Source organism: Odontesthes bonariensis, chromosome 20 (genome assembly GCF_027942865.1).
Source record: "Odontesthes bonariensis isolate fOdoBon6 chromosome 20, fOdoBon6.hap1, whole genome shotgun sequence".
In the NCBI taxonomy this organism is placed as follows: Eukaryota; Metazoa; Chordata; class Actinopteri; order Atheriniformes; family Atherinopsidae; genus Odontesthes; species Odontesthes bonariensis.
In genome coordinates this window covers 4,741,404-4,768,543 of record NC_134525.1, presented here as the reverse complement: position 1 = coordinate 4,768,543, position 27,140 = coordinate 4,741,404, and the positions used below count along the sequence as shown (strand labels likewise).

The 27,140-nt window shown below is 40.4% G+C and overlaps 1 protein-coding gene across 2 annotated transcripts in view; it reads right to left on the bottom strand.

Moving 5' to 3' along the window:
- The window catches only part of LOC142370286 (vasoactive intestinal polypeptide receptor 2-like), a 62,576-nt gene that overhangs the window by 11,864 nt on the left and 23,572 nt on the right, over positions 1-27,140 (bottom strand). For both annotated transcript variants that reach the window (XM_075452779.1, XM_075452780.1), the window contains exons 5-9: positions 18,565-18,662; positions 14,252-14,390; positions 8,463-8,613; positions 6,197-6,257; positions 3,000-3,069 (exon numbers count right to left, since the gene is read on the bottom strand). In XM_075452779.1, coding sequence (XP_075308894.1) covers positions 3,000-3,069; positions 6,197-6,257; positions 8,463-8,613; positions 14,252-14,390; positions 18,565-18,662 — 519 coding nt within the window. The remainder of the gene's footprint in view (positions 1-2,999; positions 3,070-6,196; positions 6,258-8,462; positions 8,614-14,251; positions 14,391-18,564; positions 18,663-27,140) is intronic.

Sequence of the window (27,140 nt, the reverse complement as noted above, 5' to 3'; positions counted from 1 at the left end):
CCTTTAGAAATGACCAGGTCCAGAATGTGACCTCGAAGGTGGGTTGGTTCTGTTACATGTTGCCACAAACCAAACATGTCCAGCACAGAAGAAAATTCTTTGGCAGTACCATCCGTCATATTATCTATGTGAATGTTAAAATCCCCGGTCAAGATAAAATGGTTAAAATCAGTCGAAATAACAGAAAATAATTCAGAAAAATCATCAATAAAACTTGCACAGTATCCTGGAGATCTGTAGGCTAAATGATTAAGAACAGGATTTTAGGAACACCCTTTAAAATAAAACTCAGATATTCAAAAGAAGTGAAATCACCAAATGATATCTCTTTACACTGGAATGTATCTTTAAATAAGGCAGCTTCACCCCCACCTTTCCTACCATTTCGGCATTTATCCATAAAACTAAAGTTTGGGGGGGCTGCTTCATTAAGAACAGTAGCACTTGTGCCAGAGATCTAATATTAAGTAAGGCTAGCTTTGTGGAGTTTACACTGGTCTCTGTTGTATTCTGAGTTGTACGTGGTACCGTTAACAGATTAGATAGATTCACCCAGGAAGTTGACTGTTTTCGATTCCTTCTTTTACTAACTAATACAGGAATCCTATTGAGCCCCAGCTTGTTCTCAGAACAGCTGTCAGAAGTCGGACTACTATAGCAGGGACCCTGAACGCATCATGGCATGGTATCTTTGTTTTTAACTCTGGATGTTGTGCTGCTCCTTGAACACCCTGCACCCTGCACATCCCCTTGTGTTCTGCTCTGCCAGGACAGATGATGTAAGAGGAGGAGGAGGGGGTGCCTTGCGTTTCTTGGTAGATGGTGTTCGCTGGAGTCCTGGCTGGGATAGAGACATCCTTTGGAGACCTTGGGTGATGTGGAGTAAAGGGTCTGGTGAGGAGGGAGGTCTGGGGGTTGTTTGCCTCGCTGCTGTGTCCTTCAGTCTAATCTGTACAGTCATGTTTGGGTTTTGCTGTCCCAACAGCATGACGTAAATGTGCACCAAGTAATCTGCATCCAGTTCGATTGGGATGCACGCCATCAGGTCTGAAACGCTCCTTACAGTTCCAAAAGATATTAAAGTTATCAATGAACTTAATCCCATGGGCGATGCATGCATTTGACAACCATGTGTTTAGGCCAAGAAGTCTGCTGAAAAGTTCAATTCCTTTACCCACAGTAGGAATGGGGCCAGAAATGGAGACCCGGTGTGCTCCATAGTGACACAGTCTCTCAAACAGCAGAGAAAACTCCTTCTTCAGGATCTCAGAGCCAGTCTTCCTTCTCAGAATATCAAAATACCCTGTATGGACAATGATCCTCATGCCATCTGGATGAGTACACAGAATGGTCGGCAAAACATCTATCACTTCCCTGACTGATGTATCAGAAAAAGTTATATTTTCCGTCTTTGCCATTCTGACATGCTGTGTTATAGAGTCCCCGATTAGAATGGTGTCTATTGCTTTTTGTGTGGAGGTGTCGATCACTTCTGTAGTCCTCACCTTGGTTGTGGGATTTGGGCTTCTCCTGATGATCTGGTTAGCCCTAGGCTGAGGTTTGGGGCCATTTCTCTTGTTTGTCTTCATGTTTGGGTTACATTCATCATCACAGACTCTATTTTGAGTCAACGGATCATATCTATTATGCAATAGAACTTCAGGTGGCGGAGTGAGTGCTGGAGATTTAGTTTTGGTGCTGGATTTACCTCTGCGACGGACAACATGAGACCAGATCCTGGCTGGGGTTGATGATTTGGTTTGGCACCAACACTGTTCCAGTGGGAGATGTCAGTCGGACCGTCCGGTTTGGAAGCTTCACCAGATATTCCAGTGTTGTTTGGACAGATCCAGGGAAGTGTGTCAGCCAGGGCTGCAGTGTGAGATTCCACATCAGCTGTGATCCCGTGTAGGAATATCTGAGTTAGTCCTTTGGCACATGAAGGCTCCACAGCCAGCGCAGGAGCTATAATAGAGTCAATAAATTCCTCGTCGTTACGAATGTCTTGCAGCGTTTCAATCCTCTTCTCGAGCTGTGCTACCTTCGCAAAGAGTAGCTCACACTGTGTGCAGCTCACTGATACTGCAGGGTTAGGAGACATTGTTCTGTCCGATTCTCTTTGTAAACAGGAGGGCTAATACCGTTTACAAATATACAATTAAAAGAAAAAGAATAAAAGAATAAAATTATATCCAAGACTTGTGGAAAGAAGTAGAATGATTTAAAAGCGAATAAAGCAATAAGCAGCAGGAGGAAGCAGAGACACGTCTGCACTCTTCAGAAGCAGGAAGTAATTTGAGCAACCTCAGCCAAAACCTTCTCTGAATACATGCAAACAAGCAGTAAACATATGCTTACATGTGAGAAATATGCTGCTAAAACAGGAAAGTAAAGTTCAGGATGTCTCCTTTATCTGACTGGTCATCTGCTGGCCAACATGTTTCAAAATAAATTGCTAAAAATGAAACTTTATCAAGCACTTCACTCTGTTTTCAGATATTTTCTCAATGACTCCAGTGTGGAAACTTCTGAAATCCTTCACTGAGGGAGTAAGAAACCTACACTGTAGGTAGCACTGAGTAAAACTCCTGAGCCACCCCTCATATATTACCAGAAAAACAGGAAATAGATTAAATGATTTATTGAAACATGTGCAAACAGGAATGTAAATACAGTATTTAAGGCAAACACAGAGTTTGTACAATTCTGATGAGCTTTAAAGTGAATATTTCGACTGCCTTTTATTCCGTTCTCCATCAAGTTGATCCCACACTATTATTTTCTATTAAGTTTATTGTAGATTGTGAGAATAATCAAACTACCTCTCAACTCACTGAAAGATCTGAATAAAATGAGACAAGGGAAGTGTCTCAAATGTTAGACAGGGGAAAATAGTGACCTATGTCAAGAGTGTAAAAGGTTGATGGTTAAAAAAACAACGGGTAGTTGAAACAGCAAACTGATTAAATGTAAAAACCAAAAAAATGGACAAAACTCACAATGACAGACGTCATGATGGGCCAGTTGATGAGTCTGTCAGGGATGGGGTTGTCATTAAATTCCCAACAGCTGAAAATTAATAAGGAAAGAAATGTTTATGTTACATGTTTTTTACATTTATTCTACATATTTTACATGGCCAGCTGCCAAACATGACAAATGAATGAGGTTAGATAATGTAACATTTTTACATTAGTATGACGTTAAGAATTAGGACAGAAAAAAAAATCTTTCAAATAAATGGACGATAATTAGGAAAGCCTGTTTTAGGAAAGATTCTCGTATTTGTTAGTGTTACTGGATATGATTTACCATTCTCAAAATAAAAAACTGCAAGATGATGCATGTCAAAACCTTCATTCCTGTGTTCATTTTCAATCCTCAACCCAAATTCACATCCTATTTGTTGTGCAGTTTGAATTATTTAACATGATATCATCGGTTCAAGACAACAATGTCACACTGCGGTGAGGTTAAGTTGGGTTTTTGTCTCGTTTCATGTATTGTTTCGTCATTTCCTGTTTTATTTTGAAAGATTAACTTCCCTCTCGTTTCAGGTCACTTGCCCTTCCTCTCGTGCTCCAGTCTGATTGTCGTATGAACGAATCCACCTGTTTCCCATTACCCCGGTGTGCTTAAAAGTCTGCGTCTCCCCCTGTCTTGTGCCAGTGTGTTGTGTATCTGTCCGACTGACGTACCTCACTCTCGCCTTGTACCAAGCCTGGGGTCCGTTTCACAAAGCAGGTTCAACCAACTCTGAGTCTATTCCTGATCTCTGAGTTGATCTACTCTGAGATAGAAAACCCTGAGTTTTCGGTTCCAGAAACGCTGATTTGAGTGAGTTTAATCAACTCTGAGTAGGACCTTGAGTTTTGCGTGTGCACCACAACTTTAAAAAGCCAGCATCAATGGAGCCCCGATTCGACAAGTCACCTTGGCAACGGGGAAGAGGAGGGGCTACGTTTTTCACCAACCTCGAATTGGAAATCTTAATGCGCTCATACGGCGAGTTTCAATACGTTTTTAGAAATAAGTGCAACACCGCTGCAGCAGCAAAAGTGTAAGTTTAAATGTAGTTCTTTGCAATCACAATAATATTACAGGGAAACTGCTTGAATGGTAGCCCATTCATTTATTTAATTTAGGTGCAATCCCGCGGGGGAGAAGCGCACTTGGCAGCAGTTTAAGATGAAATATAAAAACATTGTTCAAACAGGTGAGACCTCGGCATGGAGGTACCTCATTTTGATCATGTTTTACACTGTAAAGTAAATATTAAGTGGCTATTTGACTGTGCAGTTATTTTATCCCTAACATAATGCTGTTTTCACACACATAAACTATGTCTTCTCATCTATATCATGTTCTGTTAAATAATTAAGCCTATTTAAACTAACACAGACTTCTACTGAGCCAACAGAAAGAAGGCAGATGCCCGTAAAACGGGTGGTGCCCAGCACCACCACCTCTAACGGGAGGGCAGTGGCTGAGGGAATCCCCGGAGGGAGTCCACCCCCAAGAAACGAGTGCCTTTATAAAATATAATAGGCCTATATATGTCTTTTTTAAGCATATTCATACAAATATTTATTTGTCTTTTATGTCTTTTTTTTTCTTTTGTCCCAACACATTCTGATGGTGCCGCTCAAAAAGATAATTGTCTGTAAATGCAAAAATCTATGCGCGGTCTGATAACCATCTCCAACGAATATTTATTTCTCTGCGCAGTAATGCTGCACCTTCATCCACGGGATGGTTGTCTAAAGGACATGCCATGTTCGTGAAAAAAGTCGCCTCATACTGTGCCTAAAGGACTTCTAGAAGTAGAAGAACTCACTCTGCTGACAGAATGAATGAGGAAATCAAATGTCGAGTGTGGCTGAAAGAGGGCGGAGACAGAGAGAAACTCGAGGTTTCTTGAGGAAAACCTGGTCCCGACCAGGTTAGGTTCAGAGAGTCTGTTACTACGGTAACTGACCGAGAGGTTGAGTTACCTCCCTTTGTGAAACGGAAAACTCAGGGTTTCCCTTATTTCAGGGTTAATCAACTCAGAGTTTTCACTAAGGTGCTGTTTACACATACCTGGGTATTTTGATAAACGCATATTTTCTAACCTTCGTTTGCAAAAAAAACTTGGTGCACACAGCCCCGTTTTTAAAAAAAAACACGTCTACATTTATCAGCATAAATACGCTATCAAGAGCTGTTAAATTACGCCAAGCCTGACGGTGGCAGTGTTAGAACAATGAGAATTCCACACAAGCCAATCATTCCATTCCCAAAACTCCGTTTTTGTCTCTTTCAACCAGTTTACACACAAATGCTAAACGGAGTTTTTAAAAAATCTCCACTTTTGCCGGAGTTTTTTTTTAGCTTCGTTTTCGGAGGAAAAAACTCCGTTTGTGTATAAACGAAAGGCACAAACGAAGGGAAAGGTCTTCGTTTATCAAAATACCCAGGTATGTGTAAACAGCACCTAAACCTGCCTCGTGAAACGGACCTCTGATCTATTGCCAAGTTTGTCCCAAGTCTGCCAGTTGGTAAATTCCTCATAAGAGAGTTTTTTGTTTTCCTGATAACGTTTAATAATTAATCCTGTAAGAGTTACAGAGATAGTTTATGTTTATAGCCCTCTTGTTTTTTCCTCCCGGTTGGAGTGATTTTCATTTGTAATATTCTAATAGTATAGTTCCTCCGCTTTTTCATTTATGAGTCAGACCTCACAATCGCTTGGCGCTATTTTCTCTCCCTTCATATCACTACGGGCTGTGTAAACTGTGCAGACCGAAGAGCAGACCGAGCAGTAAACACCGTAACAGGTGCAGCTATCGCTAGGTGGCTGAGAGGTCTGACTTTTTCCTGGAGAACGATTTTGTGATGCAAATGTATTACTCTTTTGAACGCATATTGTTTTGAGAAGCAAGACGCTTTATTTTTGTGGCCCCAGCCAACTAGCCGGACTACCTTTGTTGACGCCAAAACTCGGCTGGAACTCGGCTTACAGGACGCAGCAGGGGGTAAGAAGATGTTCATAAATGATATTACTAATATGGGATGTCATACAGCTTCATGTCAAAAGAGGCGAACTATCCCTTTAAGATGCTGGGCACAAGGAGAAACAATATCAACAATCAGTTGTAAAATAGTGATGCTTTGCAAATACTTGGAGCTTGCAGGTCACAAGGTGTGGACTCACCTTGTGTTTTCCAGATTTATCCTAGTTATGATCCACGCCAACATGAAAACAAAAGGGATGCCTGAGAGTCAGAGAGAGGAGACAGTCTGTTTAGATTCTCCATCTGCCAGAAACAGAACATCCTCACAAGGTGCCACGCAGGAAATATGACGTCAACACTCACACGTACATTAAACAGCTGGGGCTCAGTGGTGATGCATTTAGGGGGGGTGGAGTGTTGGTAAAGTGGTGATAAATAGTGGAAGAAGGTGTCACGAGGCAGAAGCTGAGACTGAATGGAAAAAAACTAACACAGAGGCCGGGAGAGTGTTTAGAGCCCGACCTTTTCCTAAATACACCAATCCACTGTGGGCTTGTCCGTCTGACTGTGGGACATTTTCTGTAGCAGCTCATGAAGCGCCGTGAAAAAAACAAAGAATCAGGTATCTAATGTATGGAAAGAACATAAAAGACCCAGTTATGTTCAGTAAATGTTAAACCTTTAAGTTAATAATCACTTAAATTTTTTAAGAAAAAGAAAAGCTGATTCTCTGGGTGAATTAAATGATACTTTTACTACAATTGGAGAAATCTTATTATGACAGAGTTGGCACAGGAGAGAGAGCACAGGCTTGAAGGAATGTAAAAAATAATTTAATAAAACTGTCATCATTTTGAGTAGAAATGATATGAAGAGCCTTGTCTTTGATATTTGAGCTGTTAAATATATTGTAGTAATTTTGTAAGACATTAAGCCACAACATTTACCCCCCCTGCTTATTACAGTAGGTCCCTCTCATACTGTCCAAACTGATTTGTCATGGCCTAGGTTGTGGCTTTCTGTTGGGCCCAGGCTGCAGCTTCAATAGATTAAAACTTTAGTGGCAAAAACTGCTGTTCCTTGAATGGTCTTTTGAGCGGAGCAACAATTTTGAAGCCATTTGGCACCAGTGTGTTATGGCTTTGAACTCCAATACCTCCTCCTCTTTTGTTGACAAAGACACAGAATCATTGTGAAAATCAATTTGTTTCTTTGTCTTTGAAGAACATACAAAGATTACTTTATTTATTCAAACTTTTTTAATATTTCTTCTGCTTTTGTCCTGTTAAGAGACAAACTCCAAACATATCACCGCACCTCTAACTAATCTGAAACTTGAACCTTAGGATTATGAACAAGCTACTTTATTGATTTGAATGCCCAATTTTCAGATGGGTTAGGGTTGAAACAAGGCCGTGCAGCAGTGGCGGCTGCTGACTTTTAAAACAGGGGAAGCCCATATTACGCGTTCAGGGTTGTAGTGGCTCGTGCCATCCCAAAGCAGAAGATAGCAAAGTTTAAAAGAATTAGTTATAACATAGCTGTGTCTAGTATGACAAGTTTGCCCAGCAAATACACAGAAAGAAGGTATAGACTTTTTCACACAGCAAGGCCAAAATCAAGTATGATCGAATCAAAGGCCTGTAAATGGCTGGATCTGTGGCTGGATCAGAATCTGTGCAGCATTTTTCCCTGTCATAATGAATACTTAGAGTTTGATGGAGCATAGCCGCCATTGTGACAAAACTACTAGCTAACACGACAAACAAATGCACAACAGGAATATGATTGACAAAACTTCTAAACAACAAGGATGTGTTTCTTATTTACAGCGTAATATTTACAAAAGTGCATGTGTGTGAGGATGGAAATGGAAACCATGGGAAATGAGCGAAACTCCGACAGCACTTTCACAGACAACCAGTCTCTTTCGTATCCGCTTTGGGACTGAAGTTCCAGCGTGCTTCTCCCCGCTTAAAAATTTGGCTGCCACAGAATCTCTCATGATGGACAAACACTAACTCCAATCATCTCGACACAGCCCCTCATATTGACACGCCCACGTCTAATCTACCCCCAGAGACGCCGGGCAGCCTCGGAAGTGATGAGTTTTTGTCGATTTAGCCAATGATGACCTAGAATTGTAGAAAAAAACTTGACTCTCCCGCCCCCTCCTGAAGCCGGGCAGCCCTCGGCTCGGAAGCCTGGCTGTTAGTGGCGGCTTCATAACATGATTTCCTCAGTGAACGGCGGCGATTTCAGAACAAATCACTTCATTAAGCTACAGGACAACATGTTGTAGTTATGAAAGTAAATGCAGTATTGGGCTTATCTTGTGTTTTGTGAATAACTGTTTTATCGTCAATTTAACATTGAAGATGTAGCAATTTCGCCAGAGAAAGGGAGAGGCTGCCCGGCTTCCCCCTGTTGTCTCTGAATAGCCGCGGCTGCCGTGCGCCAACCTACCCCAGCCGATGAACATAAAGATGGAGAGACGAGTGGAGTAGGCGTGGACGACGATCAACAGCATGTGCAGGTAGAGGCCCTCCACCAGCAGCCAGAAGAAGTTTGCCATGACGAAGTAGTTAAAGAACACCAGGCTGGCCTTACAGCCCACCTACAACAACAGCAAACAGTTTGCACAGTTCAGCTGTAAAGACACGTAGATTAATCAAGAAAGTGACATTCTTTTTTAGTAATGTTATGGATTTTACAAAAATCATTACGTTGATCCTCATCGCTTTTGTGCACACGGCAATAAAACTAGAGTTTAGTTAAGTTTTAATTCATCACACACAGAGCAGCAGGTAAACATACTGATTCTGTAGTCGTGTCTAATAAAAATACATCTGTTTGAGAAGGATTTCCGCTTTAGTACTCATCAACACTTCTAGATTTGAATTTTCCCAGAACAACATCAGGGAAAAGTCATAAGACCTTTCAGCCTGGCTTGGAATGATTAGAAGGTGCACCAGTAGGCTAATGGTATAAGCAGACACCATATAACATACATGATTTGACTCGTGGCTGGCTGCACATTTGTTACATGCCACAACACGTCACAAACACAGTGGCCATTGTTTTGAGATAAATAACATGTGGCTCAGTCTGAAGAGAAACAAGGACTCATACAGAACAGCTCTGATTGAGACACATCACAAGCTACCAACAGTTTTCCAACTAAATCTCATTTTGAAGAGAATCATTTTCTCCACCTGACTCCAATCCATTATGGTTGACTACTTGAGGACCTACAGCACTACTTCAGGTGTTTAGATAACTTTCCATCACGTTAAGACTGCAAAACCAAACGTACATCCAAAATGATCTTTAGTCGCACACAAAAAAAGGCCTACAAGTGAAGCCACTGACCATAAAATCTGAGCTACTGTGAGATGTACTGAGGAGAACCAGTGCTGCTTTGAAGCTAATATTGCTCAACCAAAATACAGATTTTTTTTTCTTTAATTTTCTTCAGTTTACATAAAATCAGCTAATGAATACTATTATTACTCCAGCTGTTACTAATTCTTAGCTACAGATGCAATGAATTTGCTTCGATTATGACCAAGGAGGTCATTAGATTTACACAAAAAGGCTGAAAGTTAAATAAATAACACTTAAAATTATACTTGCTAATTTATGCACTCAATCAAATGCTATAATATGAAATTAACAGGGTTAACGAGGAACTCACCGCTCTAACAAATGGTGCTGTTGATCATTTAGCTGATTTAGCTGGCTTTTTACACACTGAAACAGAACAGAGCCACCTCTATTTTGTATGTGTGAATTAATAAAGAGGACCAGTGGCGGGTTAACGAAGATATCGTTTTTGCGCTGATAAGACACTACACTGGAAAAAATCTAAATCTTACCAAGTATATTTTTCTCATTGAGTATCTCATTACACTTGATATAAGATATGTACCATTTCAGCCAGATATAGGGACTTGTTTGAAGACAATACATCTGGAATATCTTGTTAAATGAAAAAGTCTTGAAAACAAATTGTTTTGAGTCACATATCATATGAAACAAGCTTTTTTTTTCATTTGAAGAGGTTTTTAAGCTAATTTCAAGATCACTTTTAACTCACAAGTCCTAAATATCACATCTTATATCAAGAAATCTTGACAAGCCGATTTTCACTAGTTCCATTGGCAGATTTTTTTTGCTTATTTCAAGCAAAAACGTCTCGTATTTGTTGTTTTTTTACTTATTTTTGGAGGGGCATTTTTTCCAGTGTACTGCAATGGGGAAATGAACTGCTCACTTCAGGTCTTTCCATATCTATATGTCAAGGTAATTTCAAAACAGCAACTTAATCATTCTTTAACCATTCTTTTGTAGAACCACGTGTGCTGAGCATTACCGTCTTGCTGCTTGACAATTCTCCTCTTCACATTCAATTATAACACCAAAAGTATTATTTAAACCCTTTTTTTTTCTTTTTAAACATGGTTACACCCACTAAAACAAAGCCAGTGAATCATTTCCCACTGAAAAGTAACAGTTAACCTCAGTACTGATTTACCTCCTTCCATGGAGCAAGATGACATTACACTCTACCTGCAGGCTGTATTGGACTAAAGCTTCTGATCATCCCAAATCAAAATTAGGCTAGTTTAATATTTTTTACTGGACTACAGAGGCAGCGCCGGCGCCACGGGGGGGCACTCGCGGGCATTGCCCCCCCCCGTCCACGCCGGTGTGCCCCCCCCTGTTGCCCGGTGGGTCGGTCCACATCTGGGCCGGTGGCCTCCGATTTTTTATTTTATTTTTTTTAAATATACGATTTTTAAATGTATTTATCTAGTCTACATTTGCTAGCAGCCCGTTAATGGCCATGTGGCTCGTAATGTATTGTATATATATTTTTTTGGGGGGGTGCACAGACCTTGCCTCTTCAGGACAAGTTCTGAAGCAGGTGCGTGTTACGATTGCGCCCCCTGCCCCCATCCCTCAAGTGGATCTGTCCATGCCGCCATTACAGGATCTCCGCGGATCCTTAAAAAGTATTAAAAAGTCTTAAATAAAAAATACGTTTTTTAAGGTCTTAAAATGTCTTAAATTTCGCCGATTTTCGAAGAGTGGCATTAAATTTCATCTGGGCGGAATGAAAGAAAGATATGTCTGGAGAGAGCGTTTGTGTGTGCGCGCGAGTACTTCCGGTGTAAACTTCCGGTGATTGACAGCTAGCGCGTCAGGTTAGGGCCAGTGGCCGTAAACAAAGGTTATAGCCGAGAAGAAAGATGATAATATAACGTAGCTAAAAAGACTAGCTTTCTTCTGTAGCCTAATGCTTACCGATTTAGCAAGCCTAGCAGCCTCGTTGCTAATGCTAGCCGCCGTAACGTTACCAACCATACCCGACGTCAAGGAGTTGTGCTGAGCAGGGGCAAGATTATGGGGCTGGCAGAGTTAACTTCATAATGGGTGAGTGCAGGTTTCATTCACTTGTTTTCATTCTTTCACAGGATTGATTCACTTCATTGGTTTATCCGATTGCTGGCCGCCGAGCCATTATGTGTCTGGGTTTGTGTAGGTTACTGATCATGGTTGTTAGCAGTCGATAGTCAGGTTGTGTGTGTATTTTTTCTATGGGTACATGCCATTGACTGAGCGGTCTGTGCTCGTTTTTTATTTTTATTTAATTAGATTGGAGATACTAATTAATACTGAGGGGAGGGGGCTGGTCCCGGGGAAAATTGCCAGGGCCGATTTTTTTTTTCCCAGTCCGACCCTGAACTACATGTTCAAATGCGTTCTGATGTCGGCTCAACGCCAGTCTAAATTCACTGTGGCTGTGCGTGGGCGTTGCTGTTGTTGTTGCGCTCCTGTTTGCTCGTTGTGTGTATATTAGTATTAATGGCGACTAGAAAGGGGCAAACGTGATCTGGGCTTTGCGTTCAATTTATGCACCGATGATTATACAGAGTGGATGAAACTGTGCAGGCTATTCGAGATGTCTCCGAATGCCTACTTTAAAGGAAGCGTGATGTGTTTGCCAGGGCTGCCTAAACGAGTTGCCAACCGTCCCTTCAAATAATGGAACCGTCACGTATTTAGTAACAAAAGGACAGTTCCTTATTGGGCTGAAACGGGGCCCACAATTCGGTTAAAATGCAGGAAATTGCATCAAAGAAATACCAAATTTTCGGGGGGAGGACCCCCAGACCCCCCGCTAGGGGCCCCCCCTACTCATTTAAATGCCCGTCCAATAGCTTGTCTCTGCCGCCGGGTCTGAACAGAGGTCAGCCCCACAGAGTGAGCTGCCAGTGGTCTTGCACACAGGTAAATTTGATCATTTTCTTGTCAGCGATTTCGTGCCGTCAGTTTTGGAGACTGAATACAAGGCGTAACGGTCGTTGAGTGCGTATTTTTTTTTAGAAAAAATAAACTGTATCCACTCTTCAGGGCCCAAACAAGCATCGTCAGTGAAAATTAGCGTGGGTACCCGGGTGAGTATCACATTGCACTAAAAAGCACTAAAAAGCCAGATGTGGGCGGGTGTTTAAAGAAGCTTTATGAGTTGTTTTGCCTCTGTGATGACAAGCCGTTCTGGTCCAGATGTGGAAGACCATGATACTCCCACCACTGTTTTCCTTCCTCGAAGAATAACTTTTTTTATTTCAATCAAAAAGTTCTACTTGTGTCTCATCTGCCCATAAAGTATTTATCAAACAGTCCTTTGGTGTGTTTAATATGATCTTCAGGAAACTGCAGAATCAGGCAGGAATGTTTTGGTTTTTATTTGGGGTAATGGGGACTTTCTCCTTGCAGCTCTGTCATGCACATTATTGTTGCTCAGGGTTCACTCATGAACAGGGGTGGAGCAGTGATTTTAAATGTGGGGGTGTTACAGGGGAGGCACATGAGCGCCACATCAAGCACATAGACACGACGCTGAAGTTGGCATCCGATTCACGAATTAAATGGATGGGCATAAAGGGCCATTTCACTGCATTTTTTTGCATTTTGATCGCCCTAAACTGGGTCCTGTATGGAAACTACAATAGTTACACTGCTCAAATCTGGATGGGATTATTCTAAAGAGGCTATAGATTCATTAAAACCTTGTTTGGGATTTGTGAAACCTTTTTCTGTGAGTGAAAATGCAGAACAGGGCCATTTTACTGGTTTTTTTTGCATTTTGACCGCCCTAAACTAGGTCCTGTATGGAAACTACAATAGTTAGACTGCTCAAATCTGGATAGAATTATTCTAAAGAGGGTACAGAGTCTTTAAAACACATTTTATGATTTGTTAAAACTTTATTTGGTCGTTGAAAATTCAAAAAGGTGAAATCATCTTTCTGTAAAAGTGGGGGTGTTGAAACACCCCCATCCCCCAGGGGTGGGACGCCCATGCTCGTGAATGTCAACATTACCCAATATCAGAAAGGCCTCTGGTTGCCTGGAGGTAACCCTGAGTTCCTTTGATGCCTTCCACATATTTCTGTTGGTCTCATTTTTGTTGGTCAACTACTCCTGCAGGAGGTAGAAATGATTATGAATGGTCTCCTATACTTGCATATAATCTGTCTGATTGCGAATTAAGGTCCAAACTCTTAAGAGATGATTATAATAATGCATTTTATTTATAGGCGCCTTTCATAGGCACTCGAGGTCACCTTACATAAAACCAAACACAATTTAAAATACATAACAAATAGATAAAAAATAAAGTTAATTAAAACAACAATAATCACAATGCATAGGCTAATTTAAACAAATGTGGCAATGTTTGTGTTACGGAGATCAGGTGGAAGAGAGTTCCAGAGCTGGGGAGCAGATGAATTAAATGCTCTGCTCCCCATAGCAACAAGACTGACGGGGGGGGACAGTGAGATGAATAGAGGATGAGGATCTGAGGGTACGAGCAGGTATAGTAATGTGAATAAGGTCTGAAAGATACGGAGGAGCAAGATTGTGGAGAGCTTTAAAGGTAAGAAGAAGCATTTTGTTGTGAATACGATATGGGATAGGAAGCCAATGAAGCTGTTGCAAAACAGGTGTGATGTGATGGATTGAAGGGGTCCGCGTGATGATGCGGGCAGCCGAGTTTTGAACCAACTGTAATTTATGTAAAGTTTTCTGAGGTAGTGTTGTGGGGTTCACATACTTTTGCCCGACACAGATATGTGATATTGAACCATCTTCCCATGACCAGGTTTAATATCATTTTACGTTTATTTGATAGCGTTTAAGAACTTTGTGAAAGAAGCGCGTGTGAGTGTTGTGTGCGCTCACCAGTGAAGGTTGTGTGCTGCAGTCGATGGTTTCATCCTCTGAGAAGAGCAGGGTGTCTTTGATCAGCACGGCCACGGCTCTCAGCATGAACGACACAAACAAGTTGAGATGGATGTAATTCCGCATGCAGTGGAGCCTCCTACAAACACAAGAATGTTGAGAAGTGTGTTTATAGAAAGTGTCAGGGCGTGAATCCAGTGATGGATGCTGATAGCGGCCGAGTGAACAGCTGGAGTTCATCCAGACTGAGCTGCAGTCGAGTCTCACACATTTTTACAACAAACTCTTATAAACACAAGTGCTCTGTGTGTTAAAAGACATGTATGTGAGGGTGTGTTTAATGGGCTATTATATAAACTGAGTTCATTTGTCCAAATTATCTCGACTTTTACGGGTTATTCTGAGTTTAAGGCATTTGCACGCATAATTCAAGCAAAGTGCATCATTAATGATTCTTAGTAAAGAAATGAACATGACGAGAAAATACTCCTGCAACATGATACAAAGCAAATTATTAATAATAATTAGGACATTTAAAGAATTTTGATTTCTTCTGTGCCAGAAATTTTGATTATTTACGAAGATCGATGTTCAATTCAATTTTACCTGAAAACAAATCAAATGTTGAAATTGATTCACTGTTTAATTTTGAAAGAAATGCTCATTTTGAAGTTGATGTGAGCAACATTTAACAAAAGGGGGGTTTATTTTGTTTATTTTCGCAGCACAAACCACTTCCTGTATTACAACTACGTGGCTCTGTGGCAAAAAGAGTCTGGATGATAAATTGATGTGTCCGTGCTCCAGAACTCACACGACTGAAAAAGATCTGCGATGCAAACGTTTTGGCAAAATAAATCAAATAAAAAAAATTTAAAAAACACCTGGTGACACATCTCATAGCTAACTAGCAGCAGGCACACCCTAACACCTACGAGTTCCTTCCAGCTGCTTGTTTTTTAAAGTTCTTCTTTGGACATTGGCTGCTTTTTTACTCATTTTCAGTCCAGTCCTGGTACCTCATCATTTTCGGAGGAATACGTTTGTTTGCTAAGCCACTTAACTCTGACCTATGAATCCTTCAAGCAGAAAAAAGGCTCCTAACTCAAGCGATGAACCAGTGTTGTGTCGACACTAGGGGTGGAACGGTACAAAAAACTCACGGTTCGGTACGTACCTTGGTACGGACCCTACGGTTAGGTACATTTTCGGTACAGTGCCGAAGGAGGCGTGTAGCGAGGTTCGAGCACATGTAATAGATATCTGAATCCTGCTTCTTCTACAGTGGAATATGGGCGCATAGCAGATGCGATGTAAATTCATATTGCTTCGGTAATTTGTTTTGCTCTGCATGTATTCGTATCCAGGGGTTGTTGTAATACATTTGGGAGACGTAATTGGTCGGGTCTTTTCATGGTTCTATAGAACACACCTGACGGAGGTGTGTGGTGGTCGGTAGCTACGCCCCATGTCATGCTATCACGGCTGAAATGTTTCATCATACCACAGATAGAACCGGCGCGTGTTTAATAAGTTAAACTTACACGTTGTCTCCTTTGTCTGTGGCGCTCTGCTCTCCTTTCTTCCTTCATGAAATGAAGAAGTATCGCCTGCGCTTGATCCTGACTCTCTGTGAGCTCTTCCAGCCTCGATGTTAGACGCCTGATGTGATTGTCCATGATTAATATCACCATCATGCAGACCATGAACACAGTGGCCTCCCCGCTCTCCATATTAGCTTCTTGGTGGTGTTTTTTCTTCTCTCGGGTTTTGTTTTGTTTTGTTTTGGTGTTGAATGTGGCGCTAAACGGCTAACGACTAACACGTCACTGACGCGGACGGCTGCGCGCGGCGCATCAGTCCCGACTCATGTGCAATGCAGACTGAAACAGCTCCGCTGGGGAAGGATAGTTATCAGAACGAAATTCGAGTAGGACAGTTCTGATAACTGCGTTCTTATAACTACTCTGTCCGAAAGCGTATATCTCTACGGACCAATCAGAGCTTGCATGTGGCAGTGTTTAAATGGGTCCTGAAGGAAACTCTTGCAAAATAACAGTTCCGCGTTCAGAAAACTTCCGTACCGTGTGTATTCTGCGTGGAAATGCGCGTACCGAACCGTGACCCCCGTACCGTGACGGTTCGGTACGAATACATATACCGTGCCGGCCCTAGTCGACACATAACAGACAACTTAGCAAAGAAGCAGTTTTAAATTGTATCTTTAGGCACTTTGTTACTAGCAGCCTGTCACAAAGACACATCATTTGTTCCCATTTCTTTAGTTTCATCTATGAAAAACAGCAAAGATAACACAGTGTGACAGACAGAAAACAGGATTTCTGCAGCAACAAGGTGATTCCCAAAGAGCTGTTAGCTGAAAACTTGGCATATCTCAGCATGGTGTGCAGTGTGTCCTTAAAACATTTGAGGAAACTGGACAAGTGGAGGACAAAAGAAGAAGTGTCAGGCCTAAAGAACTATCTTACAGCAGATGAACATCCAAAGAAGAGCTTTGGGATGTCCTTCAAGAAGCCTGGAGAACTATTCCTGAAGACTCCTTAAAGAAAGGACAGAAAGCTCGTCTGAGAGGGTTCAGGCTGTGTTGGAGGAGAAAGGTGCTCAGACCAAATATTCACTTTAAAACTCCTTAGAACTGTACAAACTCTGTTTTTACTGCATATTTAAACAAATAGTTTATGGTATATAGTATCAGAACAACCCTACCCGACCTGTAAGGATGGGAATCGAGAACCGATTCTTGTTGAGAACCGGTTCCCAGTGTTTCAATTCCTTGGAATCGTTTGGCGATTTTGCAAACGATTCCCTTATCGATTCCAGTGGGCACGAATGACGTCACCACGCAACGTTGCGTGGCGAGTCCAGTGCAGCCAGCAGCCAACAGTAAACATGGCGCCCAAGCGGTACAAACGCTCGAAAGTTTGATTACACATCCCTAAAAAAAGACGACAACAGGGCAACTTGCAAAGTGAATATTTCACCAAAGGGAGGAAATACTACCAACATGCAATAACTATGAATGAATGTTGCGTTTTCGATCTGCTCCGGACTAACGTTGGTGAATCTGAACCCAGCAACGTTAGCAACGTTAGCATGTCCTCGGCTAACACTGCAGGTCACTAACTAACTAACACTGCCTATCATGTTAGCACCATTTGCCTCATTGTAAAAGCTGCTGTTAGTAACGGTTAAGGTTAAATGAATGCCTTCTCAGGCATTACATTTAGATGAAATCATGAGAGACAGAGCCTGAGTGGCTCAGAGCCAGAGGCTGGTGGTACTACCCCCAGTTCACCTCTACCTCCAGCTTCTCCTTTCACCAGAGCAGGAAGAGTTAAATTATGCAGGCCATGATAGACGTTTGTAAGGGTTTGTAAGGTCATGACTCGTGTTACTTCTAAACTAAACAAAGTTGATGCTAATCGACCGGTTTGTTGTCCTTTTTCTCCAAATGAGAATCGATAGGGGAACCGATAAAGAACCGAATCGTTAAGCAGAATCAAAAATGGAATTGGAATCGTAAAAATCATCAATTCCCACCACCACCCCGGACCCTCGCTCCTCTCCCTGCTGCCTTCAGGCCGGTTCCGCGGCCTGAGAACCAGCACTGAGAGGATGAGGAAAAGTTTCTTTCCCCAGGCCATCCTGTCTGCTCAACAGTGAGCGTTAAACTGGACTCCACTTCTATCTGTTAATACTGTTAATACTGTACATTTCAGATACCTTATACATTTTTTTTATTCTTTTTTTTATTCATTTTTACTTATATTTCACATTTAATTTTAATTATCTTTTTATTGGTAGCAGGACAAGGAAGAATTTCACTGCACATTGTACTGTGTATGATTGTGTATGTGACAAATAAAACTATCTTGAATCTCTTGAATCTTGGAAGAGTCCCTTGTGAGAAGCTGAAATCCAATATAATGCAAGACTGGAAACATTGTGCTTGCTGTTAAAAGAAGCTGCTGTGAAAACCAGCATTAAACATGGCCCTGTTCCATTCGTTTTGAGACATTTTCTCACATCAAATTAAATCAAGTACTTATTTTCTATAAGAATAACAAACAGTCTCAGTTTTAACTTCTGATATGTTGTCTTTGTGCTATTTTCAGTTGAATAAATGTTTCAGCAATTTTCAAATAATCTATTCCTGGTTTTGTTTACATTTTTTCACAGTGACCCAACTTTGGATTTTTGGAAATTAAGCCAAAAACTTGTTTTATTTCATCAACAGAAGAAGATGTATCACAAGTTTTGTCTGTTGTGGTTGTGTGTGAGGCTGCGTTTACCTGAACAAACACATGATGACGGTGCTGGTGAGCAGAGCGATGAGCGACAGGCTGTGGCCCAGAGTGGACAGAATCTGCACCACTTTGTAGAAGACCAGCTGGACACAAAGACAGAGAAATGACTCAGGGAGCATTGAATCAGGAACAATAAGACCATTAATCAAATGATAATCCCATAATGTAAAGCACAGCTGGGCTGCTTTCCACAAGCACATTATGTTTCATAAGTGCAGGTGAAAATGGATGATAAGATAACACCGCCTGGCCCAGTTAAACCACTTTGGGCTGACAGTTATTGATCCTGATGTTGAAGGAAAGCTTTTGAATCGATAAAAAGTAGAAAGTAGGGATCGGACATCATCTTTAGAAAGTTACCGTGAACTGCAAACAAAACCTTGAGGGTTAGGACACAAACAAAAAGGTCTGCCAAAATATGAGAGAATCAGCTGTCTTCTCCTCGCAGCTTTCAAGCTTCTCATTTCATCGGTTCCTTATGAAAAGCCCCTTCCAAGCAGTCAGACTTGGGGTTTGGTCAAATAGTCTAATAAAAATGATCTCCTAATATCTTTTCATTTCCTCTTGTCAATGACCTTGTTGGAAAACAGCACAGGGGTAAGGATGGGTGGTAGGAGAAATTCTTATGGACTTAACTTTAAGTTAACTGCACTACAGTGAGAATCCACCCACACCGACGCTAAACCTGTGACGTCGGTCTGTAGCTCTGAAATTACACCGGTTCAATAAATCTGCTAGAAAAAGTGCTTTATAACACACTGTTACACAAAGACTATCTCACATATTAGAGCCAACATATAATATTACTTTATCATAGTGATGGAGTTTAATTTAGTAAGTTATCTTAAATGTTACCTCCTCACTTAGCCTTGTGTTTTATCATTTGTTTGAATTGACTGTTAAACTAACTGGTCATTTAGTTTCTTTGTTGTTAGATTATTTGTAATTATTTATTATTTATATATTATTTATTATTATTTGTAAGTGTTTGCTTTCCCTTCTTTGTGTCAGACTGGTATGATCAGCCAGTATTTAAGCCCCCTTTGTTTGCTGAGTGTTAGGTCAGTTTGTTTCTGTTGAGCAGTTTAGTTTGGAGTTACTTTGTTAAGTTGCTGTTATGACTGAAGTTTGATTCTTCTCCTTTAAGGGCCCTATGTAGCTTGGTTGATTTTTTTTTAGAAATAGAAACAGAAAAATACTTTATTCATCCCCCAATGGGGGAAATTCAAATTAGTCAAGTAGCTCAATTTAAAAAAAAAAATATTTACAATGATTGTATTAACAACAACAATAATAATACCAATTCTAGTATAAAATACTACTACTAACTAATAATAATGACTAAATAAACAAATAAATAATAAAAAAACAAAAAAAACCAACAAAACTAAATTTTAAAAAACTATATATATATATATATATATATAAATATTTAATAATATTGTTTGCATTTTTGGATAAATAAAACCCACTTTTTCCTAAAATTACCACTGCGCCCTCATGCCTAACCAGCTTGGTCCCTCACAGTTATTGGGGTTGGTAATTATAAAAGGGAATTATAGTGTTATCACAAGCAGCTCGCACTCACTCTCCTGTTCTTCTATTTATTCATTTTTATGTAAATCAGTTGGTTCCTTAGTTGAGAAAGATGCAAGTAGAGAATATAAGTGAGCTGAGACTTGTGTTCGGTGGTACAGCGACTTTTTAATTTTTTGTTCTATATCTCTTTAAAATAAATAAACTTGTGTTAATTGTGCTGGACAAATAGCTTCTGATTTCCACTGAAATATCTCCAGAATTGCCCCGCTCTTTTAAAACATTATTCAATATGGCCCATAGCATTGACAGAAGATTTTTATGCTCTTTTAACACTTAAAGATATAGACTTGTTAATAAGGTTAAAACTTGATTTTTAGCAGAGGGTAACATTACCCGCAGCAGTCAGCTGCAAGTTAAAAACACATTTTTAAGATTAAACGCGTCTTTGTTTGATCAACATAGAGAAGAATAACATCCATCCCAATGACTACAGTAAACACACCTCTGAATGTATTTGTTAGTGTTAGAATTAGTTTTCTTTGATAAACTGGCCAAAAAATTGTGGGTCAAACTTTATGGTGCGGTTGGCAAAATACCAGCTTGCTAATTAGTAGATCTTTCATTCAGCAGTGTGACACAATTTCTCTTGGAAAAAGTCCCTCTACTTTCTCCTCTTTCTTTCTCCATCTCAAACCTTCTTTCCTTCTCTATCTTTAGCCAAACAAAACTGAATCTAACCAGGTAACAACAGCAGTAGGCAGAGGTAACAGGATCAGTCCTTACAACATGGCGATCTCTTCCCTGCATGCAGCACGGTGATGTGATCATTTAGCTCCCAAGAGTATCATCTTGGTAGGATGTTCTGAGTTTAATAAAGTATTTCTGACTATGATTTCAGACTGACCTGTTTTAAAAGTCCAGTTTCAGTCAACTAGCACAATAACTTGACAGCTTCTGAGGTCCTGTAAATGTACGGAGTGAAAAGACAGAACACTCTCAAGGAAACTTTTCCCACACCACCCTACAGTGACGAGATGCATAAGTGGGAAACTTGGCGGTAAGATTAACAACACTTGATGCCTCCTGCTTCTTTTTCCAGAGTTCAGAGGCTCTTTCACAACTGCTCTCATCATCTGTAAACAGCATTCCCCATGTCTGACACGCCGCCTGGCAACTGACTGGGAATACATTCTCATTATGTAGCATGCAATCACAGAAGCATCACACAAACATACAGGCAAAAATACACACATGAACTATCACATCAACATTTTTACAACATGGACTCGTTCAGTTTCATGTTCTCACAAAGACAGATTACCAGGAGGCGCGTGATCAACATCTCCAGCTGCTGTACTCGAGTATCATTTGGAGACGCTTGTCTTTTAACTTAAATATTTCCATTTTTGGAGACTCACTACTCCCTCCATTCTTCTCTCTACTCATCTTTTTCTTTTTTTCAGTTTCTCCTTATTTGTTCCCATTGCGAAAACTGTTTCACTCTGTCTTTTAAACCATATTTTACCAATTTACCTTTATGTAGCCTACTTCCAGAGATGGGACCAAGTCACACATGTGCAAGTCTCAAGTAAGTCCCAAGTAATTTTTTCTTGGGCAAGTCAAGTCTAGTCACTTTATTATTGCAATTTTACCTGCAGAATCTGATCTTAATAAAGTGAAAAGACAAGATATAAGTAACTGTCAGTGTAGGAGCTATTTCTCTATTTCTAGTTAAGTATTAGAATTTAGATTTATTTTTATATTATTTGCTTAGTTTTTGGTTGATAATTAGCATTTTTTTTATTTGAGTTGTTTAGGATAAATTGGTTTGTAATTCATTTAATTAATTTTTTGTTTGGGAAATGGGCGTTTCACACATAAATACTTTTTTTTAGGGTTTTAGGGAGCTCTGGGCGCACTTGGGTGGTCACATGTTTTTTTTTTTTTTTACCAGTTAGCAGTTTTCAGTTGTCGGTTTGTCAATCAGTGGGTGAACAGGTGAGGCAAGCAGAAGCAAGTACGGGAATCAGAGCAGGAGAGGCAAGAAGGGATCCTGTAAAGCTTGTCATGTTCTGTTTTGCCCTCAAACTCGGAATAAACCCACAAGTAACTATTTGAGTTCTGTTTAATTTTAGTTTGGTAACCTTTAAGACAAAAGGTTTTTATTTTCTTTTTATTATTATTTTCATAAACAAATAGTCATTACATTCAATAAACATCATTGGCCAATGTGTCCAACCTGTCCACCCCGTATCATATCAAGCTAACGTTAGCTAACTACTGACTAGGCTAACAGGATAATATTAGCTTATTATTAATTTTATATTCAAACTGAAAACATGAACTGAATAACACTCAAGTCATTCAAGTCATCGTGTCTCATGTCAAGTCAAGTGCCGAGTCTTTAACTTCCAAGTCCGAGTCGAGTCTCAAGTCTTTTCTTTTTTGTCAAGTCAAGTCACAAGTCATCAAAATAGTGACTCGAGTCGACTTGAGTCCAAGTCACAGTGACTCGAGTAAAAAAATGACTTGGGACTTACTTGAGACTTGCACATTTGGGACTTGGTCCCATCTCTACCACACCATAGCGCAGCCCCATGAAGCAACTTTTGAGGAAAACATCCTTAAAGCTGCCGTCTGCAACTTTTTTTTAGTCATATTAGCTTGAACTGTCATGGGATTCTGGAAGTAGAATATTAAATAGGCTGTTTAGGAAAAATAACTAATTCTGTAGCTCCCTCTAAAGCCTGTAATCATGCTTACAAAAACCGAGCGCTCCCGGCTGTTTTTAACCAATCACGTTAGGGTGGAGGAATCCTACCTGTCAATCACAGCTTGTGCACACGCTGCTGAGCGTGAGTCTGCCCCAGCTTGTGTGCGCGCACACTGGTGTGAACTCACGTGCACAACCTCGTCCACAGAGGGGGAGGGGCTTGGAGCTTGGTAGAGGTTGGGGGAGGGAACTGAAAGTTGTATCAGTTCGAATTTTCCGACTTTAGACTCGGAATTTTGAAAACCTGCCGACGGCAGCTTTAACACAATTGGCTAGAAAAACTGAAAAGTTTTCTAAAATGAAACAAAAAACACTTAAATATGGTTATTTGTTTGAACTTTTTACAGACATGAGAACAAATAATTCTAAGTTCGTCATATCTAGAAAATATGAACAAATCCAGAATTTGCTGCCAGTAATAGACTCAAAACAACTCATCTGACCACAGAACACGTGTCCACTGTCTTTCCGTCTATATCAGATGAGCTTGTGTCCAGAGAACAGAGTTGACATATGGCTTCCTCCTTGTGAAGTACAGGTTCAGGTTACATTTCTGGATGCAGCCAGGTGCTGTGTTAATAATCCACGCTGAGATTTCCCCAGACTCTCTGAATCTTTTCACAATATTCTGCTCTGTAGATGCTGAAAGACCAAAGTTCTTTACAACCTTACATTTGAAAATGTAATTTTAAAACTTACTGATGGTTCTCTGTAATAGAGTTTGGAACAAAGTGGTGAGCCACAACCCCCACCCAAACCTTTGCTGGATGCTCCTTTTACAACCAATCCTGACACCCTCACCTGTCACAGATTAATCTGCTGATTGCAGAATCTTCCAGAACGATGTTACATGTATAAACTTTTCTTTCCTTGCCTCTCTGCCAACTTGTTCCGAGTGTGCTGTTGCATCAACTTCTAGATTTGTTTATATTTTCTGAATACGATAAAGCTGATCAGAGAACACACATAAAAACATTCCTTTGCGCTTGTGTCTGTTAAAGCTGCCGTCGGCAACTTTTTTTTTAGTCATATTAGCTTGAAATGTCATGGGATTCTGGAAGTAGAATATTAAATAGGCTGTTTAGGAAAAATCCCGAATTCTGTAGCTCCCTCTGAAGCCTGTAATCATGCTTGCAAAAATCGAGCGCTCCCGGCTGTTTTTAACCAATCAAGTTAGGTTTATTATTGATCTATTATCTGAGCAGAACAGTCACCAACCACGTCTTCCATGCTGAGCGTGAGTCTGCCCCCAGCTTGTGTGCGCGCACACTGGTGTGAACTCACGTGCACAACCTCGTCCACAGAGGGGGAGGCACCTGAAAGTTGTATCAGTTCGAATTTTCCGACTTTAGACTCGGAATTTTGAAAACCTGCCGACGGCAGCTTTAAAGCCGAAGAGCTTGAATCGGGACAACTGGACTTCTTTTTGAAGAATCAAGACTTCTGGACCATGATCTGGATGACAGAAAATACAGCAACATGTGCCTGTTAAAGATTTAAATAAATGTATTCCTGCATCTTAGAAAGCTTCCCAACTTTTCTAGAAATGTGGTTTATACGCTTTAGTATCAGAGAATCTTTCCTTATTTCTAACTTTTTTTATCAATAGTAATATTTTCAATTGGAAATTGAATGCATGCTCGCACTGACCCCACTTAAAAGCCCGTAATTTAAATTTAAAGGCTGAGTATAACTAACATTGCTTTCATTATAAGGATAAATAAGCGCTTAAGCGTCAGGATGGTAAAATATTGTGATTTTTCGTAGGAAGTTTGGACTGATCAATCAATCCCACATGATTGTGACTATAATTTACCTTCTGTAACCAGTAAAAGTTTGGTTAATTTGTTTGAGTTGATTTGTTCACGTTTGAATTCAAATTCTGCTGAATTCTGCCTCATTAACGAGGTGAGAGTCATCTGTAGGTGAAATGTTTTGGACACCACAGATTAAATGTTTGGACTTGCTTTAAAGGAGCAGAATGATCATTATTCTGACCAGACATCTTCGTGATGGTACAGCGTGATGGAAACAAAGCAAAGTATCTAAAATATCTCAACTTTCTGTCCAGTGCTATAACTTTAAACCCAGCAGAGATTTTTTTATTGGCTATAAAGGCTAAATTGTTCTCAGATATAAATCCTGCAGGGTATTTTTCCACTGTGGCAGGACTTAGCCTGCAGTATCACTACAGTATTTCCTCCAGCAGTCTCTGCCCATTATAAATATTCCCACATACACAGACATAAACAGCCTGGCATCAGTGTCTCATTCCTCAGTTTGACTCTCAGGCCTTCTGGCTGGGAACTGATGACCTGCCGGTTCTGCTCTGCTGCAGCCACACTGCCTTCTATGTTCAAATGCACATCCATCCATAAACTGTGGCTCACTCGCCTCTCCGTCTTCCTCTCCGACACCAGAGAATTAAAGCGATGCTGCGATTTAGGGCTCCCTGACAGCATCCTGGCCACGGAGCAAGTCAAAGTCTACAGAACTCTTTACTCTCCACTCTTCTGGGTTTTAAATGACATCTCTAGTCGTAGCAAAGAGTTATCTGAGCTAAAACGAACATGTTTATTTTCTTTCAGGTACTATAAACCCTCTCTATTAGTCTTGCACATTACATGAAAAAGGGTTGTGGTGAGGTTCTGCCCCCGCACACACGTGTTAAGTGTTAAATACCATGTGATATAAGAACGGAAGTTTACATCTGTAAAGAGATATCAAATTTGCACAATAATTTAGATAAGATGTTAAATCTCACCCCTCCTCCATAGAAGTAGCTGCAACTTAACAAAATAATTCTTCCTCGGCTATGATATTTGGGATTTTTCTATCATGTAGATGCATCCTTCTCAAGAAATAAACGTAGCGAAATGAAAGATAAATTACCTAAAAATGAAAGAAATGCTGCCATGTCTCAGTTTTAACAGCGAGACCTTCCATCTCTAAACTCTGCTCTGCATTTTGATCAGTGGAAGAGAGGCCCAACATATCAAAACAAAGATAACAACCCATCAAAGATTAGAAAAAAATCCAGGAAGTCGTGACAAATTGTGCAGGAGAACTTTTGTTTAACTTCTGTAATTAATGATCTCATAATGCTTATTAACCCTTTAGACGGGTCCGATAGCAGGGACGGAAACCTATTCAAAGCAAAACTCAGTATAAATATCTATCAATCCATTTTCTATACCCGCTTAATCCAATTCAGGTCATTGGGCGAGCGGCAGGGTACACCCTGGACGGGTGTTTGTTATAGTTGTAGTCAGTTTTTGACTGCTGCTTTGGTCATTTTGGTGTTGACAGTTTGATTTCGTCTTAGCAGAATGACTCAGCTGTTCTCCAAGGTGATTTTTGATTCAATACAGTTTGGTTTACATAACCTGAAAGTAGCATAATGCTAAGATGCATTAATGATAATCATGAAAGTTTGATAAAATTCTGAAAAAAAACAACATTTGCCAGTTAAACCACACTCGATACGGCTTCTTGTGTCTCTTGAAGTCGTCTTTTCCTTGAGGTCATAAATGATTGTATCCCCACTTTTGAGCTCTGCTCACATGTTGCAGTGTTTTTTTTGATGATTTCAACAACTGTATGAGCAAAAACATTACAAAGCTGATCTCCTAAAGCAGCACATGCAACGGTTTTGCTTTATCAAAGGTTATGTGAACCGTCAGTTGTCGTTAATAAGTTAAATGTAGGAGGAATGTGCAGATATTGGATCAGATGGACTTTTACAACGTCCAGACGACAGGATCAGAGCATGTTGGGTGCCAGTGAACTGAGGCAAGACAAACCTATGACAAGCCACAAGGTGTTGAAAGATATGCTGGAACAAGTCTGATCCTCAGTACTCCAACAGCCAAGGCTTAAAGGGTCCACTGACTTAGAGCCTGACACCACAGAGCACCTCCTACGGTCTTGTAGAGGCCTCAGAAAGACTGCATAGCTTTCACTCAAGAGGGAGCACCCAAGATCTGAAAAGTTCATATGCTAAGAAAGATTCAAGTGAGATCAAAGTGCTGATTATAGAAAAGGAAGCCTGAAATTTTTTTTTTGTTGTTGTGTTTTTTTACTTTGGATCAGTAGCAACTAGCTTAGAGAAACACACGGTTATTGAAATTCAATAAAAAAAAGTGGATTAAAAGAAAAGGGTGATTGCGCTGAGAGTGACTGACACAGGCTGACGTGAAGAAAGCTGATTAAACGAACAAAAATAAAACACTAAATCAATCCCAAAGAG